The sequence below is a fragment of the Scomber japonicus genome, chromosome 21 (assembly GCF_027409825.1).
Source record: "Scomber japonicus isolate fScoJap1 chromosome 21, fScoJap1.pri, whole genome shotgun sequence".
NCBI classification, from domain to species: domain Eukaryota; kingdom Metazoa; phylum Chordata; class Actinopteri; order Scombriformes; family Scombridae; genus Scomber; species Scomber japonicus.
This window is the reverse complement of record NC_070598.1, coordinates 25,544,513-25,566,686: the sequence shown is the minus strand read 5'-3', so window position 1 is coordinate 25,566,686 and position 22,174 is coordinate 25,544,513. Positions and strand designations below refer to the sequence as shown.

The following is a 22,174-nucleotide window of genomic DNA, read 5'->3' as shown; positions in this document are numbered from 1 at the left end:
TCAAGGTAAGAAAACATTATCATTGTTTCAACTAGGTGCCAGTAAATTCTATACACAAGTAGCACTTATGGGTTGGGTTGAGTATTAAACATATTATTTTTATTATATTATGAATGTTTCACTATATTGAAAGAAGGAAATTATCAGAAATGCTCCATAATCCATTGAGCAGTTAGACTTGATGCTTTGAGCCCTTTCAGTAGGTGGCCTAGTGTACTGTATGTATTGGACTGACTGCTGAGCTAACAGGAACACAGAAACTCAATGTAAACTATAAACTATAAAACTATAAAAGACTATACATTTAAGTGATTGTAGTTAGCTATAGCTATACAGTAATAGCATTTTTGTTGGTGTGCTAACAGAAATGATATGCCCTGATTAACTTAGAAAATATTTTCAAAACCCACTTCGTTATGTAAAAAAAATTCTGAAAATAAGGCTGAAATTAAGGTTCCTTCACTTTATTCCCTGAAAAGTTTGAGAAATTCGTAGTTTACACAGTTGAGCAGAGATAGTTTTGCACTTAGGGAAACAGCATGAGGTGCCAGTTAATCCTGCCCAATTCCATCATCTCTACTGTGCAGTGCTTTGCTGTGTTCACTACTGTATTAATAAGAGCTTCATGAGCAGGTGAGCAGGGTTAAATTTAGTGTTTAGATACTCACTGAAACATAGACAGCAGCGAATGATGCTAGGGTAGCGTGCTGTGACGGGAAGGATTTTCTGCAAGAGATGAAAGAAACAGAAATAGAAAATGTTCAAATCTGTATGTGTGAGTCAACAGGATCTGGAGAGAAGGTTTAACCACAGGCAACACAGGCATAATGAGATATCTCATAGACCACCTTGCACCTTGTAATTGTTTGAATGATTGTACCAAATTAGATTCAAGATTGAAGATCAATTTGAGTCTTTTTCTGTCTCACATGCCTCTGTAAAAGCTGACAAGAACTTTGGACAGAGATTTGCCTTCGTAAATTTCCTTAAGACAGTCTTTTCTGAGCTTTCTTTACTTGGATGGAGACGTATGATGTACATGAAAGCTTCTGTCACAGTGATGCTAATTCCTAGGAATCTAAAACTGTTCACCTGCATCAACACAACTCGGATGTAGACAGGGTGTGTGTCCTTTTCTAGAATCAAACGTCCCTGTTCCCGTTTTCAAAATCAGTTCCTTGGTTTTGTCGACATAATTGCTGTGTGCATCATTCTGCAAGATTGTTGATTTCCTCCCGATATGAACTCTGATATTGTTTGAAATCTGGCCGATGATGGTTGTGTTGTGTGCAACCTTCACAACAGAGTTCTCTATTGAGACAGCAGAGTGGAGGAGGTGTGACCACCAATCCAAGCTGTTTGGGGTCTGTTTGTGGGGAAGTCCAATATAAAGTGTGGTATTTCAGGCCCAGAGTGTTAAGTTTTACAACCAGTTTCATGAGGGAAATTGTATTAACTGCCTATGAATTAACTGCCTCTTTTCACATTATTCTACCTCATATTCATGTTAGTGCCTGAAATATAATTTAACGAAAGCAGTGAAGAGGGCTTTTAGATTATATCTTTGCTAGTATGATTTGTGTGAATGATTCAGTCACATACTGCAGTGTAGCATCAGGAGATTCACTGTTACATTATGAAAGTGAACCTGTGGCCCAGTTTCTCACTGAGCTCCATCCCAATGACCTACTTCTGAGAACTCCTCCAACCAGGCTTCATCTTTACTCCTGATGATGATGCGTGTGTGCAAATGTGTGTGCTTCGGTGCATCAGTTGAACGTATATTTGTGTGTGTGTGTGAGTGTGTGTGTGTGTGTGTGTGTGTGTGTGTTCTACACTGGTTTGCTTTCCACTTAAAACTAGCAAATTATTCATTCATGTAAAAAAAAACAAAAAAAACTGAATGAACTGGAATAACCAAAACAAATGTAGCTGTATTATATTGTATAATTATGTATGTTACATTATTATAATGGCAGTTCTTCTTTTTAAATTTAAAAAAGGTAAAACATGGGCATATCTAAAAACGTACATATTCTGTATTAAGGCTGACAATGTTAGAATTGATTTAAGATTCAAGATTCAAGATTCAATACTTTATTGCCATGTCGACATAGTCGATTGGGATTTGTCTTTAAATGCTATAAAAAAATCCAGATATTACTGTAATTCACACTGGATTTTTTGGAAAATGTAACAGCAAAGGCTGCAACTAATAATCATTTTCATTATTGATTGATCGACCAATTATTGTCTTGAATAATTGATACGTTGTTTGGTCCATTACAGAAAATTGTTAGAAATATCAATCACTCTCTCCAAAAACCCAAGATGATGTCTTCAAGTGTTTTCTTTGGTCCTGACCAACAGTTCACAACCCAAACATATTCAGTTTACTGTCATAAAGAACTAATGAAACCAGAACATATTGACATTTGAGAAGCTGGAATCAGAGACTCTGGAAAAAATGTCATTAAAAAATGACTTTAAATGATTAATGCAATATGATAATGGATTAGTCCATTATCCAAGTCTTTTAAAGTCTTTTTTAAGTCCAGTTTGGGGTAAAATGGCTAAACCGGCACTACTAAACACAAGGGATGCGTTTTAGCTGATTAGATGACAATTACTGAATTATATAATATGCAATTAATATAATGGTTGTTATCTAATCAGCTAAATATAAACAAAATGCATATTTTCAAGGTCAGGAAGGCTGCTTTATGTAACCAGAATAAAACAGTAATGTAGCTTTAGGATGTTAGCAACCATTCACTAGCAAAGTAGAGACATCATAAGGAACTTTTCAAGCTAAACACAGATTAAAAAGTCCTAAAGCTTTTTTAAATGTATTTCTAAAGCTACAAAACATTTTTACACGTGCAGATTAAAACCACTGACTGGTGAAGTGAAACATTCATTATCTCATTAAAATGACATCAAGTGAACAGTAGGTTCTTGAAGTTGATGTGATGGAAGCAGGAAAAATGGTCAAACATAAGGATCTGTGTGGCTTTAACATGGATTAAGATGGCTAGATGACTGGGTCAGAGCATCTCTAAACATCAGTACAGGCCTTGTGGGTCTTTCTGGTATGCAGTGGTCAGTACCAATTAGGCATGGGCCGGTATGAGATTCTGGCCGTATGATAACCATAAGAAAAAATATCACTGTTTCACGGTATGGCGGTATTGCGATTACAGCTCTAAAATGTTCCTAAAAGTAAGAAAAATAAAGACAGACATGTAAATTTAATCTGAATATACACTGTAATGACAGTGTGAGGGGTTGTGATAGTCTATGCTGCAGCTGCACCACCTGAGGGATTACTGACCAGCACTTCCTGTCTTTGACCAGCACTTCCTGTCTTTGACCAGCACTTTCTGTCTTTGACCAGACAAAAAAATCGCTCATAACTGAGGAACGGTATGACAGAAAATTTGTCGGTTTCGGTTATTGTGGTTTTTCAAATCGCGGTATACCTTGAACACGGTTATCATCCCATGCCTAGTACCAATAATGGGCACTGGACCATCAGAACTGAACGATGGACCAGTCAGGTCTGATAAATCACATTTTCTTTTACATCATATGGATGGCCAGATATGTGTGTGTGTGTGTGTGCATCATTTATGTGGGGAAGAGATGGCACCAAATAAATGATGCCTGTAAGCAGCATGTGAAATATTTGGGGAACAAGGAGGATATTCTTATTCTCTACGAGTCCATACATGATTCCAGGTTTACACCTCCTGGCATCTTAATTACAAACTGATAAATGAAAAATACTATTTTAGAATGAATAGTTTTCCAATATTCTATTATAGATTTTAGATTACTGGCCTCACATATTTATTGACCTTATGAAGTAATGGCCCTTTAAGTGCCTGTTGTGAAATGTATTATGGGATGTTGGCTGTTGCACAGAGTCTTTACAAATGTGTCTTCCTGCAGTGGAACATATTCACCAACATTTTTGAATTTGACCAAAATGAGTTACATTAGCAAACAATCCTCACTGACAGATGAACGAGCCATAACTCACAGTGTTTAAGATGTTAAGTTACATATCTAAGTTCTTCCCAACTTCTCATCAGAAAGCCAGGACACAGAGATACAAACTAAACTGCTGTGGACCATCACTGGTTTAACCTGTCAGCTCACAGCTCTCAACGTTCCAAACCTGACTGGCTCTGATTAAACCAGGGACCTTAATGGAGATTGGTTTCTGTGAGCTTTAATGGAATCGTGTGAGTTTGTGTGTGACAGTAGACAACACAGGGAAATGTGGGCCAGGTTTGACCTGTGCATTTGGGACACACGTAGTTTTGGCTGCAGACTACATGGGGCTAAATATAACCTAGCGCTCCTGGCATAAACACTGTCCTCCGTGCTCTCTGTGGCAGCTTTAGCTTCAGCTTTGTCTCCATTGCAGCATAAAAAAGCTGTTGTGTTTCAGCGGTTGTGCACCAGAGATATTATTAAGCTATTATAACAGAAGAAGTAGCATAGTATACAACCCCCCACTAAGATTTAGTTTTGGAATTGTAGTGAACACAGCATCAGGACGGCTCAGAACATCCTCTGGTCAGAATCACCTTTGACCCTCAGATGAGGAAATCGGACCAGGTTTGATAGAGAGACAGACAGGGTCCTTCTCTTGGACAAACAAAGATCCATTAACATTCCATGGAGCAGAATGAGTCGAATGGAAGGCTTTGATCTAATTGCAAAGAGGCAATTAAATAATAATTCACTTTGTAAGAATGAGCCGGTTTGTCCCATCTTCCCATTTTTCCGGTCATAAGGTTTAACCCGAGGCATGAAAAATGACCTTTTTCCACCCCAGACCCGGAGTGGGGGTCTTCTGACTACCCACGTGTAGCCATTCTGTCCTTCTCATCAGAGAAGAGCCACACAGACAACGGTCGTAAACTAAAAGACACATTCCTGACTTCCCCCTCTCTGTGTCTCCTGAAACCACACAGAGCATGAAAATGAGAAAATTAGTGTTAAATACTCAAGTAAGAACATCTTAGTGAAAAGTATGGTTTAAACAATACCAATTACTTATATGATTATCAATTACCTAAAGAGACCTCCACTGTAACAGCTATTACAGCATTCATAGATAAATGTGTATTTGGAGAACTGTGATTAGACTTTCTTACTTACTTTAATTTACTTACTTACTAAATTTTGGTATGAAAATGTTTGTTTGATGTGAGAAAGTGTTACACTGATGTTATGCTTACATTTTGGTGATAATCAATTATCTATCATGGAATAAGTAGAATAACAATGTGTTATGTTTGGTCATATTAATCCTCTTCAGGTTTTAATGAATGGCAGCTTGATGAATCAAGCTGATGTCATATTAATAACAGAATAATACATCCTGTGTTCTGTGTCAATAGATTATAGTATGCATTTTATAATCAGGATTAAATACTGAATGAATGATGATGATGAAAAGTTTCATGATAAAAAGCTGGAAATCAGATCCTCAGAGTAGCTGGGATGAATCTGATTGGCTGACACACAAACCCTCTTCAGGGACAAAAACCAGCTGCACCCATGAACACGCTCTCTTACCTCTCTCTTCCTTTTTGGTCTTGGTCTTAGCATGACCTGAACAGGGTTTAGCGGACCTGAACAGGGCTCTGCTCTGTCCATCTTTTCTTTTCTTCACCTCACACATTCTTAACTTAATCTTTACTTATTCTCTATCTAAGTTTTCCTAAGTTTTGTAATCTTGTAAACTTTCACCAGCAACGTCTAGAGAAAAAGCTCTTTAAGTAAACACGTCATTAAGTTTTGCATTCAGCCTGTTTTTGACATTTTTGATGATTTTGACGCTGAGATCTCTCCAGAAAGAGAGCTAGTTAAATTAGACTTTTCCTCCATCTTTCATCAACCTGAGAGAACTTTTGAGCAGACAAACGTCTGTCAACCCTACGACTCATCATAACTGAAAGGAACAAAGTCTTCCAGCGGACAACGGCTGGAACAAGGCAGTCTGACGGAAAGGCCAGCCGAACCGGACCATCTCATCCCGCCCGGATCTGTGACGCTCCCTGAGATCTTCCACTTGGTGTGCGTACGCGTGGTTCTGAAGGACGGACAGCTGAGACCCTCCATCGATGAAAGTAGGATCCAAATATTGCATTAATCAAGGGTTGATGTCAGATCGAGTAATTCAAATTTCCTTTAAAAGTAAGGCTCAGTAAAACTTATAGGCTAAGTTTTCTTAGTTTCCACATAATTACATATCCTTCATTTAAATTCATCATTCACCATCATCTTTCATTCATGTCGCTATATCGAGTAATCTCTTGAATTCATATTGCATTGTATCATCACATTTATTTATCCATCATTTATTAGTAGTGTGTAGTTAATAAAACCCATAAAACTCAATCAATTGTGTATGTCTATTCTTTGAAGTGAATAGACGTGGCTCTACGGATCTATTGAACCGTAGAGCCACGAACTTTAGATATTTGACTGATTCAGAAATGTATTGATTTATTAATTATTATGATTTATTGATTTATTAATTGGCTAATCAAACAACCAATTAAGTAAAAATCTTTTCCTTCATACGAAGGTGGTGCCCCTTATTACGAGAGCTATTTTCAATATCTTTAAGATACATATTTCCCTACAGAATGTAATTGTTGTAGTCTGGCTATATATTCATACCACTACAATTGAAACTTGACTTGACAGAGGATAACACAGGGATCACCAGAATCACTACGGCTCTTTGACACTGATGCCCCTGGTTTAAGTTAATTTCTTTCCTCCCCTCATTTCCTGTCACATCTCTGCATACTACTACCAAAAAAAAAAAAAGCAACAATACATAAAGAATAGTTATGGCCACAGCAAATTACAATTACACTGACTAGACTTAATTTAAATAAATTCAACAGCAGCTGAACATGTTTGACTGGTCAAACAATCTCACAAGAACTTCATTTACACACACACACACACACACACACACACACACACAGCACTCAGACTCTTAGAATATTTAATGGAACCTTGCTGGTTGAAATGTTAAACAGTAAATGGACTGTACTTATATAGCACCTTTCTAGTCTTTACAACCACTCAAAACGCTTTACATTAACATTAACAACATTCACACACATTCATACACTGAGGTACCAACCTGCTCATCAGGAGGAATTTAACCATTCATTCTCATTCATACACTGTTGGCGCAGCAACAGGAACAATTTGGGGTTAAGAGCCAGGAATTGAACTGCCAATCTTCCAATTGGAGGATGACCGCTTTACCTCCTGAGCCACAGCTGCCTCACAGCTGCCCCATACATACATACAGGAACCTATAGGAACATTCCCTATCCCAGCCAGCATGTCCATGTCCAAGGGTTAAATTTAGGCTACAAATATGATTACCAAGTGGGTTTGTCCGCAGTTTCCATGGTGGCCCCACCTGTGTTTGCCCATATGGGCTTCAAGTGGGTTCTGACTGGGTTTCAGGTGGGGCCCAACTGGTCTATGTGGGGCCCACATAGACATGCTGGCTGGGATGTTTCTATTCTCAGGTTTCTTTAGATCTATTTCCTGGTTGGATTTGCACACTTCATATTTAAAATTCCAAAAAGGATTTCTTCTTGTCTTAATTTGGCATTGAGATGAGTGTTCACATAATCCCAGGGAAGTGTATTTTCTTCTTTTCCACAAGCTTCCATTCATAGAAGAAATCAGCATTATTAAGTGGTTGTAAAGTGCATGAATAATCACAGAAACCTGCCAATGTTTGTCTTTCTAAGCTCATTATCAGCTCATTCCTGCTACCAACAAACACTAACAACCAATGAAATCCTGCACACATCATAGCAAAGTGTGGTAATTAGGTGAGAACTGTAACAGACATGTGGAAAGGAACACGCCAAGAATATAAATAGAAACATAGACAGAAACAGATTATAAATGCATGCATGCCATGAAGTCTGTAAGGACTGTCTCTCATTAAGGCTCAAAGCATGGATGATAGCGCACAGATTCACATTGCTGAATTTTTAATGATTTTCTTTTCAAAGGATCTGCTAGCTAAGCAGAAGTTCACCTGTGGCATGAAAATTAAAAATGAATGAACTTCAGAGGAGGAAATTACCTTATTATTATTAAGTGTGTTAAAGAGGAACTCTGTTGAATTCTGTGTGTATGTGTGTACATGTGTTGGGGTGAAATACAGCATATATGAAAACAATATAGATCTACTGTCAAGTTGCATAAATCTTTTTTGAGTTAAATGACCCCCAAGTGATGTCACGTGTGTCAGCATCAGTTGGAGCTGAAGACTAAAAGTTTGAAAATGAAAGAATCCGGGAGTGTGGAGTGAGAAAGAAGTTACTAGACGTTTGTAGCCCGCTCCTCATCTCTGCTTGAAGCTTGGCATAGCAAGGCTGAACAATTCATAGCTTTTGTTTACAAATTTCAAAACTCAGGAGGGATGAGTTTAATTATATCATGAATCATCATTAATCATTAATGTTTTAAAAGGATGTCAGAGGCTTAAAATATCAAACTTACTACTCTGTTGCTCTCACTGTCTTTTCTCTGATATACTATTGTTTTCAATCACTAATTAAATCCAGTCGCTTTTACACTACTGTGTTTTTTTTAGCTACATGTAATGAAATTCAACACATCCTGCAGACATTTCAAATTAAAAGCCATAGTAGGGATTATGTCCATTGAGAGGCTGGAATCGTTTTTAATCTGTCACATCCTTACAGAGGCTGTGGGTTTCAATGATGATAGCTTAGCAGTGATCAAAAAGCAGCAAAATGGAAGTGAGTGGAAATAATTGGTGAATTAAAACAGTGTTACAGAAGAGAGCAGAGGAATGGTGAGTATGACATAACTGTTAAATGAGTCTCTCTGACAGTTCAGTCATAGATATGTTTCCTTACTTCCTCTATAATATTGACAATGTTTGGCTTCCAGACTGACCTGCCCTGGTTGATGGCTACTGGGTCCGCCCCTGAGCAGATGTCCTCCATGACATAAGGGTTCTGCTCACAGCTGACGTTGAGCGTGGTGTAGTTGGGTTTACACACGGTGAGGAAGTAGGGTGTTGGGTAGCCTGTCATCAGTTGAAGGATGTCAGTGATGAGAGCCGTGGCACAAAGACCAAATGCATGAACACCTGAGGACACAGACACTGATATTACTGATGGATGTACTATATGATTGACACATAGACATGAGCAGAGGTATTCACCCACTGACAGTTAGACTAGCTTTCATGCCTACTGTCTTAATGAACACAGGCCACGCATTGTAAATCTGAGAGCCCTAATGTTTATATTTCTATTACTGTTACATGCTGCTAGCTCCGGTTGCCCATGCCAACCTGTGGTACTGACAGAGCGGATGCTGTATGTGTTTTGTTTTGTTTTTTTTGCTGCAAACTGAATTGCCCTGCGGGGATAAATAAAATAAAATAAAATATATGATATTATATATGACATGATATTGTGTGATAGTAGCAGTTTTTTGTAAAAGCTAAAAAATACACTCTCTGCTCTCTGAAACATGAATCAAGGTTAAATCACACATTTATTGATCAGTCAGATCGACTGGTTCAAAAATGTGGACACTTTTTATGAGGGGATTTTGATTAGGTTAAAATCGACCTGAAACATACTGTGAGTGTGTAGAATATGAACAGTATTTAAGGGTTAAAACAACACATTTGTCTGCCTTGGAGAAGCTGTAAGACTCTTATTCTTGTGCCTCATGTTGGTAAATGTATCATCAGAAACATTTGGAAAAACAGAAATAGTTCCCTGGAGTGTCACCATACTTTGTCTAGAAAGAAATAACAAACTCAGTGTACCAACAAAGCGGACAGCTCTGCGTATGAAGGAGTTGAAGTTGCAGCCGGCAGCGTTGATGTTGGCCTCGGCTCCGACTCCACTCTTCCTCCGAGACAGACAGCAGAACAGGATGGCTTCTCCGATCATTATCTGTCAACACACAGAAACACACTTGTTATATGTGTTTGCATACAACAGAGGGCATGGGTTCCACTGGGTCCCCTCACATTTAAAGTCTGTGTAAAGTAAGAATAAACATGTGTTCTGAGTTTGACATACCACAGAAACCCCGCCCCCTACCAAGTGTCACCTGTCAATCAAAGAAACCTCTACCAGAAACATGGACGCTACGTCTGAGACATAGACTGTATAAAAGAAATGGACGTAACATCCGTGACGTCACCCATTGGTTTGTGGACTGTTGCTCGGAAGCCAATAGTTTCTAATCAAGGCAGCGCCATCTTGAAAATTTCAGGTGCATGCTGGGAAAAATAAAAACACGGATTCTACTTATATGGACATGAGGCGGGGCCATGGGCGGAGCGGGGAGGTTGCGATAGGTTGTGAGGGCTGGATCTCGAGGACATTGGTCAATCAACCTGTCAATCAGGACATAGCCACGCTCTAATGCATACCCTGCTTTATCATCAAATACAAAATCAGGGAGGCCAAAATTTCACAAATGAACATCATACTGCATTGAAGAAGGCTTTAGCGATTGACACCATAAACACATTTTGAAAACGTTTACTGAGGTTAGAAATCAAGTGAGAAGTTGGTGAATTCTCCATTGACTTGTATTGAGACGGAAGTCCTTTTGACACCAACACGGTCGCCCCCTGGTGGCCTTTTGCTAGAATGCAGTTCTAAGTAACTTCCGTGTTGGCCTCATTTCAGAGGACCAGAACTACCCACCTGGCCTGAGAGCTTTCTGCCACTAGCTCAGCGGCTAACACGGTGGCTAGCTCGGCAGCTAACTCGGCGTCTAATTCAGCTAACTGGCTAACTGTAGACTGTAGTAGTAGTAGTGTGCACTGAATGTATTTATACCTCTACAGCAGCAGGGCGGGTTTATGCTAACGCTGCAGTGATTTTCAGACCCGCCCACTAAATCCTGAACACAGAAATCTTGAAACACAGTTTGTGAAGCCTAGCTCCACAATTCAAATCTAAATGGTTGAAATGCTTTTTACACCTTTTTTTAGAAATACATTTATGACCTATTTAATGTGTTTAGAAGAAAATGCCTGAATTCACTTTACACGGTCTTTAAAATCCTAGATTTGCCACCCATCTTTTACTATCATAGTTTTTATTCTGTTCTGTGTCACAAGGAGCAGCATCCAACATGTACATTCTTTTCAACGTATTATTAACTGAGAAGTCATCCCCAGTGTCTTTCCATCATGGCTGGACACAAACATCTATAGTCAAATTTGAGCCTCAGAGCTTTAAACCCATGCTGGGATTGGCTGTTTGATGTGGGAAATGTTCCACAGCTTGGCCTATCTATGCCCCTCTGCAGCCAAGAGACAGCTACTTCCTGTGTCATACACCAATACACACAAACACATACACACTCTACCAGAAGTGACATGTTGGGTGGCAGTGGGATGTCTGCTAAACAATCCTCTGAGATCACACACACAGACCTCTGCAGAAAGAGGAGGATGGTGAGAAAGAGGTATACAGGGTTGGATAGAGGAGAGATAGACAGATAGATAGAAAGAAAGAAACAATAGATAGAGAGAAGAAGAAGACAAAAAAGGAAGGCAGCATCAATAATGGATAATGTGAAGGATTAACAGTACTTAGTGAAGGGCCTCCAGAGATCTTTCTAATACTGAAACTGACAGACCGAACATATATGAGACTCATCATTTTTTTTCACACACAGGGAAAGAAAACCAGCTGTTATCGCTCTTTTTTGCCTCTTTCTGGAATTGTTTTCATACCCAGACTCTTTATATACAGTTTATAGTTATTTATAGACTAGAGATGGTTATTGAATGTCCTTAACATTTGGTATTTTTTACTGGTTTGTGTTTTTGTTGACCGTAATTTGACTTTAATTTCAGAATTCTGACTTTTTTTCCTCAGAATTCTGAGGAAATATTCTGAATGCAATATATAAGTTACAGTGAATTCTATCTATCTTAGTCAGATTTAGCAGAAAGTCTTAACTGCACAGATTTCAGAATGGAGAGAAATACAGTGAGGAACTGTGGCCCTTTTCACTTAAAGTCTGTGTAAAGTAAGAATAAATATGTGTTCTGAGTTTGACATACCACAGAAAACTGTGTTGTTAACCACCCTGCCAAATTTGAATGATTCAAGAAATCGCCAAATATATGAAATTAGGCTTCAAAGTTGTGTAAAAATCTGCATCTTTCTCTTCTGCCAAACGCTATGGGAGTGCCCACCGAGTTCGCTGAAACCCCGCCCCCTAACCAAGTGTCACTTGTCAATCAAAGTCACCACCTCTACCAGAAACATGGACGCTACGTCTGAGAGCTTTCTGCTGCTAACTCAGCTGCTAGCTTGGCTACTAGCTTAGCAGCTAGCTTGGTGGCTAGCTCGCCGGCTAACTCAGCTAACTGGCTAACTGTAGACTGTAGTAGTGGTAGTGTGTGCTGAATGTATTTATACCTCTACAGCAGCAGGGGTGGGTTTATGCCAATTATGATTTTCAGACCCGCCCACTAAATCCTGAACACAGAAATCTTGAAACACAGTTTGTGAAGCCTAGCTCCACAATTCAAATCTAAATGGTTGAAGTGCTTTTTTTAATACATTTATGACCAATTTAATGTGTTCAGAAGAAAATGTCTGAATTCACTTTACACAGTCTTTAACAGCATTTTAAAACTCCTCTGCAGCAGCTCCATCTCTCCACTCATCACAAAACTGCTACTGAGTCTCATCCCCCAGCACCAGCACCAGCCCAGCCATGCTTTCAGATGATTTCACTAAAGGAACATGAATCGAGCCAGAATGACTGTAACAATAGTTTGACAACCCCCCCTCGACTGAAAGAACTAATTTCCCCATAAGCCTGAAGGATGCACAGCAGCTCTAACACAAAGTGACAGTCAAAGCGTTTGGCAGCCTTTGAGAAGCATCCTGATGGAGCCTCAGGTCCTCTTCTGCTCCACAAGTTGCTATGAGAAGGATCCCTGTTGCTATCAGCTGATATGAGGAGTCTGACTCTATTGTTGTCTGAGGATACAAAAAAAATTAAAACTCCTGTCTGGCTGCTATCAGAGGGAGCTGTGTGAGATGTGCAATGCTTTGATCGATGGTAGAATGTTAAGTTCTCGCCTTCAGATGGGCTTCTGGGAAGACAATGTGGTTTTTAGGTCTTTGTGCCTCTTCTGTCAAAAGTCACTATGCAGAAGCTGCTCAGTGGTAATGGGTTTAGGAAGAGGAGAGGAGAGGTTTTTTTTAAGTTTAAGGCATTTTAGAGCTGGATGCAGGAACATGTTAAGGAGTGAGTGATTTAGGACGGCAAGAGTTCAGTGCTGATGTTCTTGGCAGCACTATCAGACACTAACATGCCACTGACCTAGTAATCATACCATGTAATCATCATGTCCAAAGTTCCATTCCAACTAAGAACCTATCTTACTGCAGATGCAGGGACACGACCCCTCACTCATAAACCTATTTTCATCTTGCCACTTTTAACACTTCAGTTTGAGTTACTCTCAAAAATCTCTCTTCACAGTATCCTCTGCTGCAGTGATCGTCATGGAAACTGAGTTTATGAAAAAAAAAAAAAAGTTACTTATGTCCATTAGTTCTAAACATGCACACATAGCAGTAGTGTGATTTTGGCCTCTGTAAACACTTACCAGAGCTTATTAACATACATGATCTACACATTATACATGATATATGATCTCTCTTGTGGCAGTGCTTAGTGTGAGTGTGAGATGTTTTGGAGATCTGGAGGAGAGAGCAGGCAGCAGAGAGAATGACACCTTCATGTGACATCATCAGAGTCTGCTCTGATCAGATGACATTTACTGACAGGAAGAGAGCTCACAATGGTTTTTATATATATATATTTAACTTTAAGCAGCAGCAACAGTGTATGTACAGTACCTACTGCCCCTCCCTGAGTAGCCTCTCTCTCTCTCTCTCTCTCTGTGTGTGTGTGTGTGTGTGTGTGTGTGCCTCTCAGCATGTTTAGCAGAGCAGCACTAACAGTAAATGATCAGTCCAGCTCTGTGGCTACAAGTTAGGAGGGCTAGAAGTTTATATATAGCAATGTCATGTAAAAACCTACCTCAGGTCACATGACTAAAGGTTTTTAGGACTTGGGAAAATAGCATTTTGACTAGATTTTGACACTAAAACATATGTATTTCAACTAAAAGAAGAAGAAGAAGGGACCCCTTTAACAAAGTGATGACTTTAACTCAAACCCTTAACTAACCAGACTTTAACCACAGTGCTGTCACATCATCAAACATCCTCATATTGATTTTTGGGGATATACATGATGTCCTGTTGATTACTGCTAAGAGGGGCACCAGATTACACAATTCTCCTCTGTGTCGTTTAAGTCACATGGTCAAACTATGTACTTGTTTTTTTTGTTTTTTTTTATTTGGAGGACTTGTTGCTTTCTTCGATGAACAGTTTAACAGTAACTTTTAATGTGAGCACTCTGAGCTGCACTTTGAGCTGGTTTGATTTATTTTGGAAGGGTGTCACTAAGTGAAGACTGTAAACATAAAGTGTGACTAGAATGAGAAATGAGTAGAGATCATTGATGGAGAGTCAGTAGAGCAGCAGTAGTATCTGAGCTGAGCTCTTACTCTTTGCCGTCAGAAGATAAAGCATTTAAATCTCTGCCTGTTTGTCAGCAGTAAATGCAGTTGAGCTAGTGATTTTCTACAAAAAGGAGCTTACTGTGAAACATGCCCTGCAGCTTGAATAAGGAAATGAATCATTGCAGAGGAGCCGCTGTAGTCCACATGGAACATGACTAAAGTCTGTACACAAAGATAAACTGAGCACTCTGATTTGATGAAAAGCAGAGAGGATGATTTGGCTGCCTTCATTCCAGCCATCAGTAAACTGACAGTGTCTCTGCTTTCTACATGATGTCAGTCAAAAATACATAAAGGAAATGTAAGTAATGTGTCAGCAGCATTAGTCAGAGCATCAGAGTGTTGTCGACACAGTGTGTTGATGACACATTAGTAAAACTGGTGATATTATGGGGCTTTGCATCTCAGGAAGTCAGAAGATTGAAGTAGCAGAAGCTGGAGAAAGACTGAGGACAGCATTATGACTCATCACTATGATTGTTTCATGTCTCTCACGGCCTTTTGTATTTATCATTCTAGCGCATCACCTAATTCATAGCAAATGAAATCATAGAAGCTTAAACCAGAACACTGAACCATATTAACCATATCACATGATGACATGATGAGTTGAGCCTTCTTTACAGCTTCATCTATTTACATATGTGCTCCTAAGAATGCACCTCAACACTTAAAATGATCATTGTGACGTTCTACATAAAATGCTTGGTAAAAGCAGTCCAGTGTCACAGCAAATATCATGTGTGGCTACTGGAGTACTTGTTTTTAATGCCACAAAGTGGTTGAGAAAGTATCAAATGGGACTAGACCATCTAACCTCCAACACAACAGACAGGTGATCAGTTTATCACCTGAAGCATCTCCACCTGTAAACATTTGACACTACACACAAGTGAAACTACAGTTTTCAGATCATACAGCTCAACAGAAATTGTGGTTTATTTTTTTAAATTGAATTTGACTGATAATTATTCTGTTTCAAAAAAGAAAACGGCCATACAGCCCAGCTCTAGTTCCATAAGCACCATCTCCTAAATACGTTTAGAAAAATCTAGAACTGAACTATTTATTCTGGTATTGATTTTGAACAGTTCCCAGTGCTTATGCTGCTTTAAAATATATATTATTCACTCAACTGCTATAATAAAACACATCTATAGGTCTGGAAAGACGAAATTAAAAGACATTCTCTAAATCATTGTTTGGGTGAAATAAAATATAAAATTACAACTAAACCTGTGTCTGACTATGACATAAAAGCACTTAAATGAAACTCCTTCTCTTGCATAACTCTCATAAAGTCCCTCTCTATAAAACCACTGTAACACTGAGTAGAAAAGAATCCTTATGTTAGGATGAAAATGAGCTCCAGGAAAACACTTTATCATGTAAATAAGCATTTAGAACGCATTGGTGTGTGTGTGCGTGTGTGTACGTGCATGCATGTGTGTGCTAGAAGCCAGGCCTAGCTGCCTACAATAGATGTGCATGCATAGCAGGCCTGTCTGGAGGAAGGCTAATATAGATCAACAGTCAGTGAGCTGGGCTGCCCTGCTGACTAGCTGCTTAACTCAGACCTTCTAGATCTGTGGGGACTGTTTGTGTGTGTTGTGGGGAATATTAAAAGGAGTCCATGCTAGGCATGGGATGATAACCGTGCTCAAGGTATACCGCAATTTGAAAAAGCCATGATAACCGAAAACGCCAAATTTTCTGTCAAGGTATAAGCTGTTTTTTGTCTGGTCAAAGACAGAAAGTGCTGGTCAGAAATACCTCAGGTGGTGCAGCTGCAGCGTAGAGTATCACGACCCCTCACACTGTCATTACAGATTCAGGTTAAATTAACATGTCTTTATTTATTTTTCTTCCTTTTAGGAACATTTTAGAGCTGTAATCACAATATCGCCATACCGTGAAACCATGATATTTTTGCTTATGGTTATCATACCACCAGAATCTCATACCGGCCCATGCCTAGTCCATGCCCAAGGCTTTTGTAATATGTGTGTGTGTATTTCTGCGTAAGCATCAGTGTGTTTAAATTGGTCACTTGCTACTTTGAATTAAATTAGTAGAGGCCAATTACAAAGACCAAAGAACAGCAATATGAAGCACATCATCATGGAAGTGATAAAGGATAAAATCCACAGTGTGTCCACACAGTCATTTAAAAGTAGATGACCAGCTTCTATTAAGCTTCATCAGTGTGAGTTAGTCATATTCGTGATATCTGACACATTTGCAGTCTTTTTACCATCCATTTTTTACCTTAGTGTTTCCTGTTGAGCTGTGGTGGAAGTATAGTAACAAAAAGACTTTGCTACTAAAAACACTGTAACGTTAAACATTGAACGTTATTTTAACTGTGGTAAAACTGAAACAAGTTGTTGGTGAATGCTGAAAATCTGAATGGTTTAGTGTTTTACAGATATTTATTGGGACTAAGGACAAGCAGCTTGAAACAGGGACAAACCAGGACAAACCAGGACGTCTGGTCAGCAAATGAATACACATGCTGTTTCACCTAAACTGTAGCCGAAAACTAATTTCGTTTTCTTTTAGGTGACCAACAGGAATTCAGTACGTTGCAGACTACTTACTTATGTGGCTGCACTTGGGAGGAGTAAAGATTACATATGCATACATCTACATGATGCCACCTCATTTTTAAATCATGTAAAAACTATTTGCATCCACACCAACATTTCCCAGTGAGACTCTGTCCACAGAGAAACACCTGAACAGCAGAACTTTGGATCACAGATAAGATCTGGTGATGAGTAGGAGAGATAGCCTGGCAGTGTCATCTGACAATATCAACATAAATGCAGCTCAATGACAGCAGCTGTACTGTATCACCCATTCTTGGTTGCATTTTCACTTTTTGGCATCTGATCCTCCCAAGACAAATTCAGTGGCTGAGTGTAAATGGAGCATGAAGCTTTGACACTAGCTAATCCAGCTAATAAGAGTTATAAAATTTAATAAAACTGATACAAGAAAATGTTTATCCCATAATAAATGGTAAATTTACTTATATAGCGCTTTTCTAGTCTTTCCACCACTCAATCTATGCAGTAAGCCACAAAAAGAAGAAGATGGCACAATGTGATGATGTCATTAATAGTGTAGCAGTCAAAGCTAAAGTGATGGACAATGTGATAAATCCTGGTGATGGAGAGCATGATAAACAGTGGAAATGGAATGATAATGAATTATCACAATGCTAAACAGCATTGTGATAATAGCTCTGGGTCTGATGAAGAAGAACATGGTTCCTGTATGTCATGTTCTATTCACTAAGACTGTTTCTATAGCATTTTGTTGCATTTTGCTTTTATCGACACATCAACTTTACCACCTCATCCAACTTCACAAATATAACAACCATATCTGTTTCTTTCTGTTGACAGCCGATGTTTAGACAGACAACAATAATGTGAGTGTTATCATGTGATAGTCAGTTTTCAGTCTGGTCTCTGTACCGTGATGGCAGGTCCAGCGAAGGCCAGGCTGAGCAGCATCAGCAGTGGAATGACCTCATGGTTGGGGTCGATGTAGGGCAGACTCAGGCTCCGGTCATGGCAGTTAAAACCAGACTTCACCGGCTTAAACACATCCGTCCACTCCAGGAAGTACAGGCTGACCACAGATGATACCAGGATCGGCAGCTATCAATGGACACAGACAGAAAAATACATGAGGCAGGTCAGAGTCATAAAGAGCTGAGACATCAGGAGCTTTAACACGATGCCAATGAATAAATAAATAAACAGGGAGTGAATGCTGCAAATGTCTCCATAACCCTATGGTTCAATGACCATGCTAATTTGATTTGATAATAAGGATGGAGGCATGGAAAGTAGTTTTTATGACTTGGGGGGAGGTGAAGGAAGGATGTGCAATTAATTGCTCTTCTGAACATGAAGTGCTTGCACTGATCTCAGCTCACATCAACAAATGTACGACTTCTTCCCATTCCAACAAAATGAGACACAGCAAGCTCATGTTCATTATAGCTCCGCTCCAGGTTGTAAAATAAACATAAAACACGAGTTCAATCCTAGCCATGAGATGAAGTTAGAGTAATAAAACTGCTGTTGATCCTTTAATGGAGCGAGTTAAAGTGCTTCACTGGTCTGTGGAAGATAGCCAGAGATCTGCCTGGTTATGTAAATGTCTGCTTTGGACATGCTGAATGGTAGCCTGCAACAATTTCACCGCTGACCTGTCACAGTGTTACACATGAGTACTGAGAGTTAGTGGTATTTTACAAGTGGGTTATCCAACTCCTGTGAAGAGCAGAGCTATGACGATGAAAAGACAGGCTGCACAAACTGTTTTTACCAGAAACATTATCAAACCTGAGTCTGCTCTGAGTAATAGAAAAGAAACTGTACATGTCTGTAGTGTCAACAGCTGCAATGTTGTCCCAAAAAGCTTTTCCTTTAGGAATCATTTCATAGAATATTGGGTAAATGCTTATTGTTGCATTTATTATTAATAAAATCAAAACCATTTATCATCAAAAGGATTTCTATCCTCTGTGCTTCTTGATATCGAAGATGACTTTTGATTAGATATATTAAACCATTAGAAATAGTTTTAACTACATAATTGAATTGTCTGCTTGTTACAGGAAAATATTTAATAGGGAGTTGTTCATAAATAAAACTGATGGCATCAAATAAATCAGAAATAAATCTACCAACCCAGTTCTGCTTAAAGACCATGTAAAGTGAATTCAGACATTTTCACACACATTAAATAGGTCATAAATGTATTTCTAAAAAAGGTGCAAAAAGTATTTCAACCATTTAGATTTGAATTGTGGAGCTAGGCTTCACAAACTGTGTTTCAAGATTTCTGTGTTCAGGATTTAGTGGGCGGGTCTGAGAATCATAATTGGCATAAACCCGCCCCTGCTGCTGTAGAGGTATAGGCCTAAATACATTCAGCACACACTACGTCTGTGTTCGAAACTACATACTTCTATACTACATACTTCCATACTACACACTACACACTAAACGACCAGATAGTAAGCAGACCGTTTACACTGTAGTAAACTACATGGTAACCCACAATGCATTTCGTCCCTACCCGAGCTGAAATCAGCAGGCTGAAGCAGATTTTTTTGATTTTAGCTCTATCTCTGTAAATATACCACTTTATCCACATTTCTAACCTTTTTTAGGCGAGAAAAAGTAGCCCTTTAGATCCACAATGTGACACTAATTTGTCCAAATATCACCTGTTTAAAGTTTTGTTGCTGCGGAGTTAGGCGTAGCGAGTAACGCACTTTCTGTCATTTTCATAAAATAAAACACCGTTGTCTTTTATTATTAAGAAAACCATAATGATAGAATTGGTGCTTTTATTTTGAAAACAGAAAGCGAACATACCCTTGCTGCAGCTAACTTGAAACCACCGAGGTGGTGATTTGTGACGTTTGTATTTTGGGTTACGTTGCATCTTGGGTAATTTGAGTGTGAGTAGTCAGCTCTTGATGCATACTCTGCATTTCCGGAGAATCTAGTAAACCATCCAGGAACTTCTCACATACTCTAAATCACATACTACACAGTTGAAACACACTACATACTTCAAATGACGTCAGCGTTAGTACGAGTAGTAGGCAAGTTTGCGTTTTGGAACGCAGTTAGCTGAGCTAGCCGCCGAGCTAGCTGCTGAGCTAGCCGCCGAGCTAGCAGCTGAGTTAGCAGCAGAAAGCTCTCAGACATAGTGTCTATGTTTCTGGTAGAGGTGGTGACTTTGATTGACAGATGGCACTTGGTAGGGGGCGGGGTTTCAGCGAACTCGGCGGGCACTCCCACAGCGTTTGGTAGCAGAGAAAGAGACTGATTTTTACACAACTTTGAAGCCTAATTTCATATATCATCATATTCAAATTTGGCAGGGTGGTTAACTATACATTTCTTTCTGTGGTACATCAAACTCAGAACACATATTTATTCTTACTTAACATGAACTTTAAACAAAGATTTCTCTCTATTACTCCATATTATGGTTTTGTGTAGGGAAAGGTTATGTATTTATCATCATTTTCAATCTTGGAGGACCTGGTAATAAAGTTTTGATAGGCAAATTAAAGGCAATTTGCTAACAATTTTCGTTAAAAAGAAACAAGTGAGCAATAAATAAAACGCCCAATTTTCTAAAGATTTATATATCTATTTGGAATAAAATACCAAATAGAATGTTAGCTAGTGTCCTTGTTGGTCCTTCTGACTGACATATTATTATATATGACATCATTAGATTATTAATAGTGAAACATCAGTGTTAGATCAGCATGCTACTGTTACCATAAATCAGCATAAAACATCTGTCAGCAGCTGTTCTGACTCCCTGTAAGAATCTGTGGTCTTCCCAGTAAAGAGGACACACAGAGATGTGAGGTGCATGTATGAGCAGAGCTGATGTGTAATTGATGGCGGTAAAGTGTCCATACAGGACTGCAGTGAGATGCATCGGTGGAAGCTGAATGTGGCCTGAAGCTTCATCGGCTTCATCATGCGGCTTAATACTCTGATTCAGAACACAGCAGCGGGCATGCTGCTCGCTCAGCTAATGTTAACTAGAGTGGTGTGATGGAGGAGGGCCCCACTATGGGAGCCCAACTCTGGGATCTCTTCAATTCAGCACACCTCCTCTGGGAGCTGAGACACCAAACTAATATACACACTTCCACACAACCACACAGAGGGTCTCTGTTTGCACACTTCCTGTGTCTCCTGTTACTGCCTAAGTTTACTCACTTACACACAGTTCTGCTTTGTCTTTCCTTCCTGCTCCTCTGTCCTTTCTTCCTTTCTATCTTCTGTCCTGCTTTTCTTTTGAACCAATCCATTTATTCAACATTAGATGTAACATAAAGGAAATTAGGGTATTTAAAGAGAAGGACAGTAAGAAGACACATGGAAACAAGGCAAGACCTACAGAGTGAAAGAATGATTGAAGGATGGAAGGAATATTGCACATTTCTGAGGATGAGGATGCTAATAGATCATAGATCATACATCATTCCAGTTTGTGAGGCAGTCAACTGGGTAACCTCCCAATGCTCCTGTTGCTCCTGCCAGCACAATATATCTAAAGCACTCATATGCAAAACATTTCCTGCACTAGCTCATAAGATGATCATGGTATATTATCAGAGATTAAGGAAACATGCTAAATTGAAATCTGGCTTCTGTGTTCTCCTCTGACATTTCCATTCCAGAACAGAACATCTGTTTGTGTTTTGGTCTGTGTGATTTTGCCCACTGCCTATTCAACCTGATCATGGTGCTGGCACATTACGCTGCACAACCATGTAATGTGGTTTTAAGAGGTCATGGTTATTTAACCATTGTCTGTGAGATCAGGTTGACGCTTATTTTGGCTCCAGGTTACCACATCTGAAACACAGTGTGCTACAGCCATGGAACAACGATAACATAT

General features: G+C 39.2%; 1 protein-coding gene across 1 annotated transcript in view; it reads right to left on the bottom strand.

The window, feature by feature from the left end:
• LOC128382487 (phospholipid phosphatase-related protein type 4) overlaps positions 1-22,174 on the bottom strand; it is a 42,664-nt gene that overhangs the window by 2,999 nt on the left and 17,491 nt on the right. The window contains exons 2-5 of the mRNA XM_053342478.1: positions 18,193-18,378; positions 9,887-10,016; positions 8,998-9,193; positions 669-726 (exon numbers count right to left, since the gene is read on the bottom strand). Coding sequence (XP_053198453.1) covers positions 669-726; positions 8,998-9,193; positions 9,887-10,016; positions 18,193-18,378 — 570 coding nt within the window. The remainder of the gene's footprint in view (positions 1-668; positions 727-8,997; positions 9,194-9,886; positions 10,017-18,192; positions 18,379-22,174) is intronic.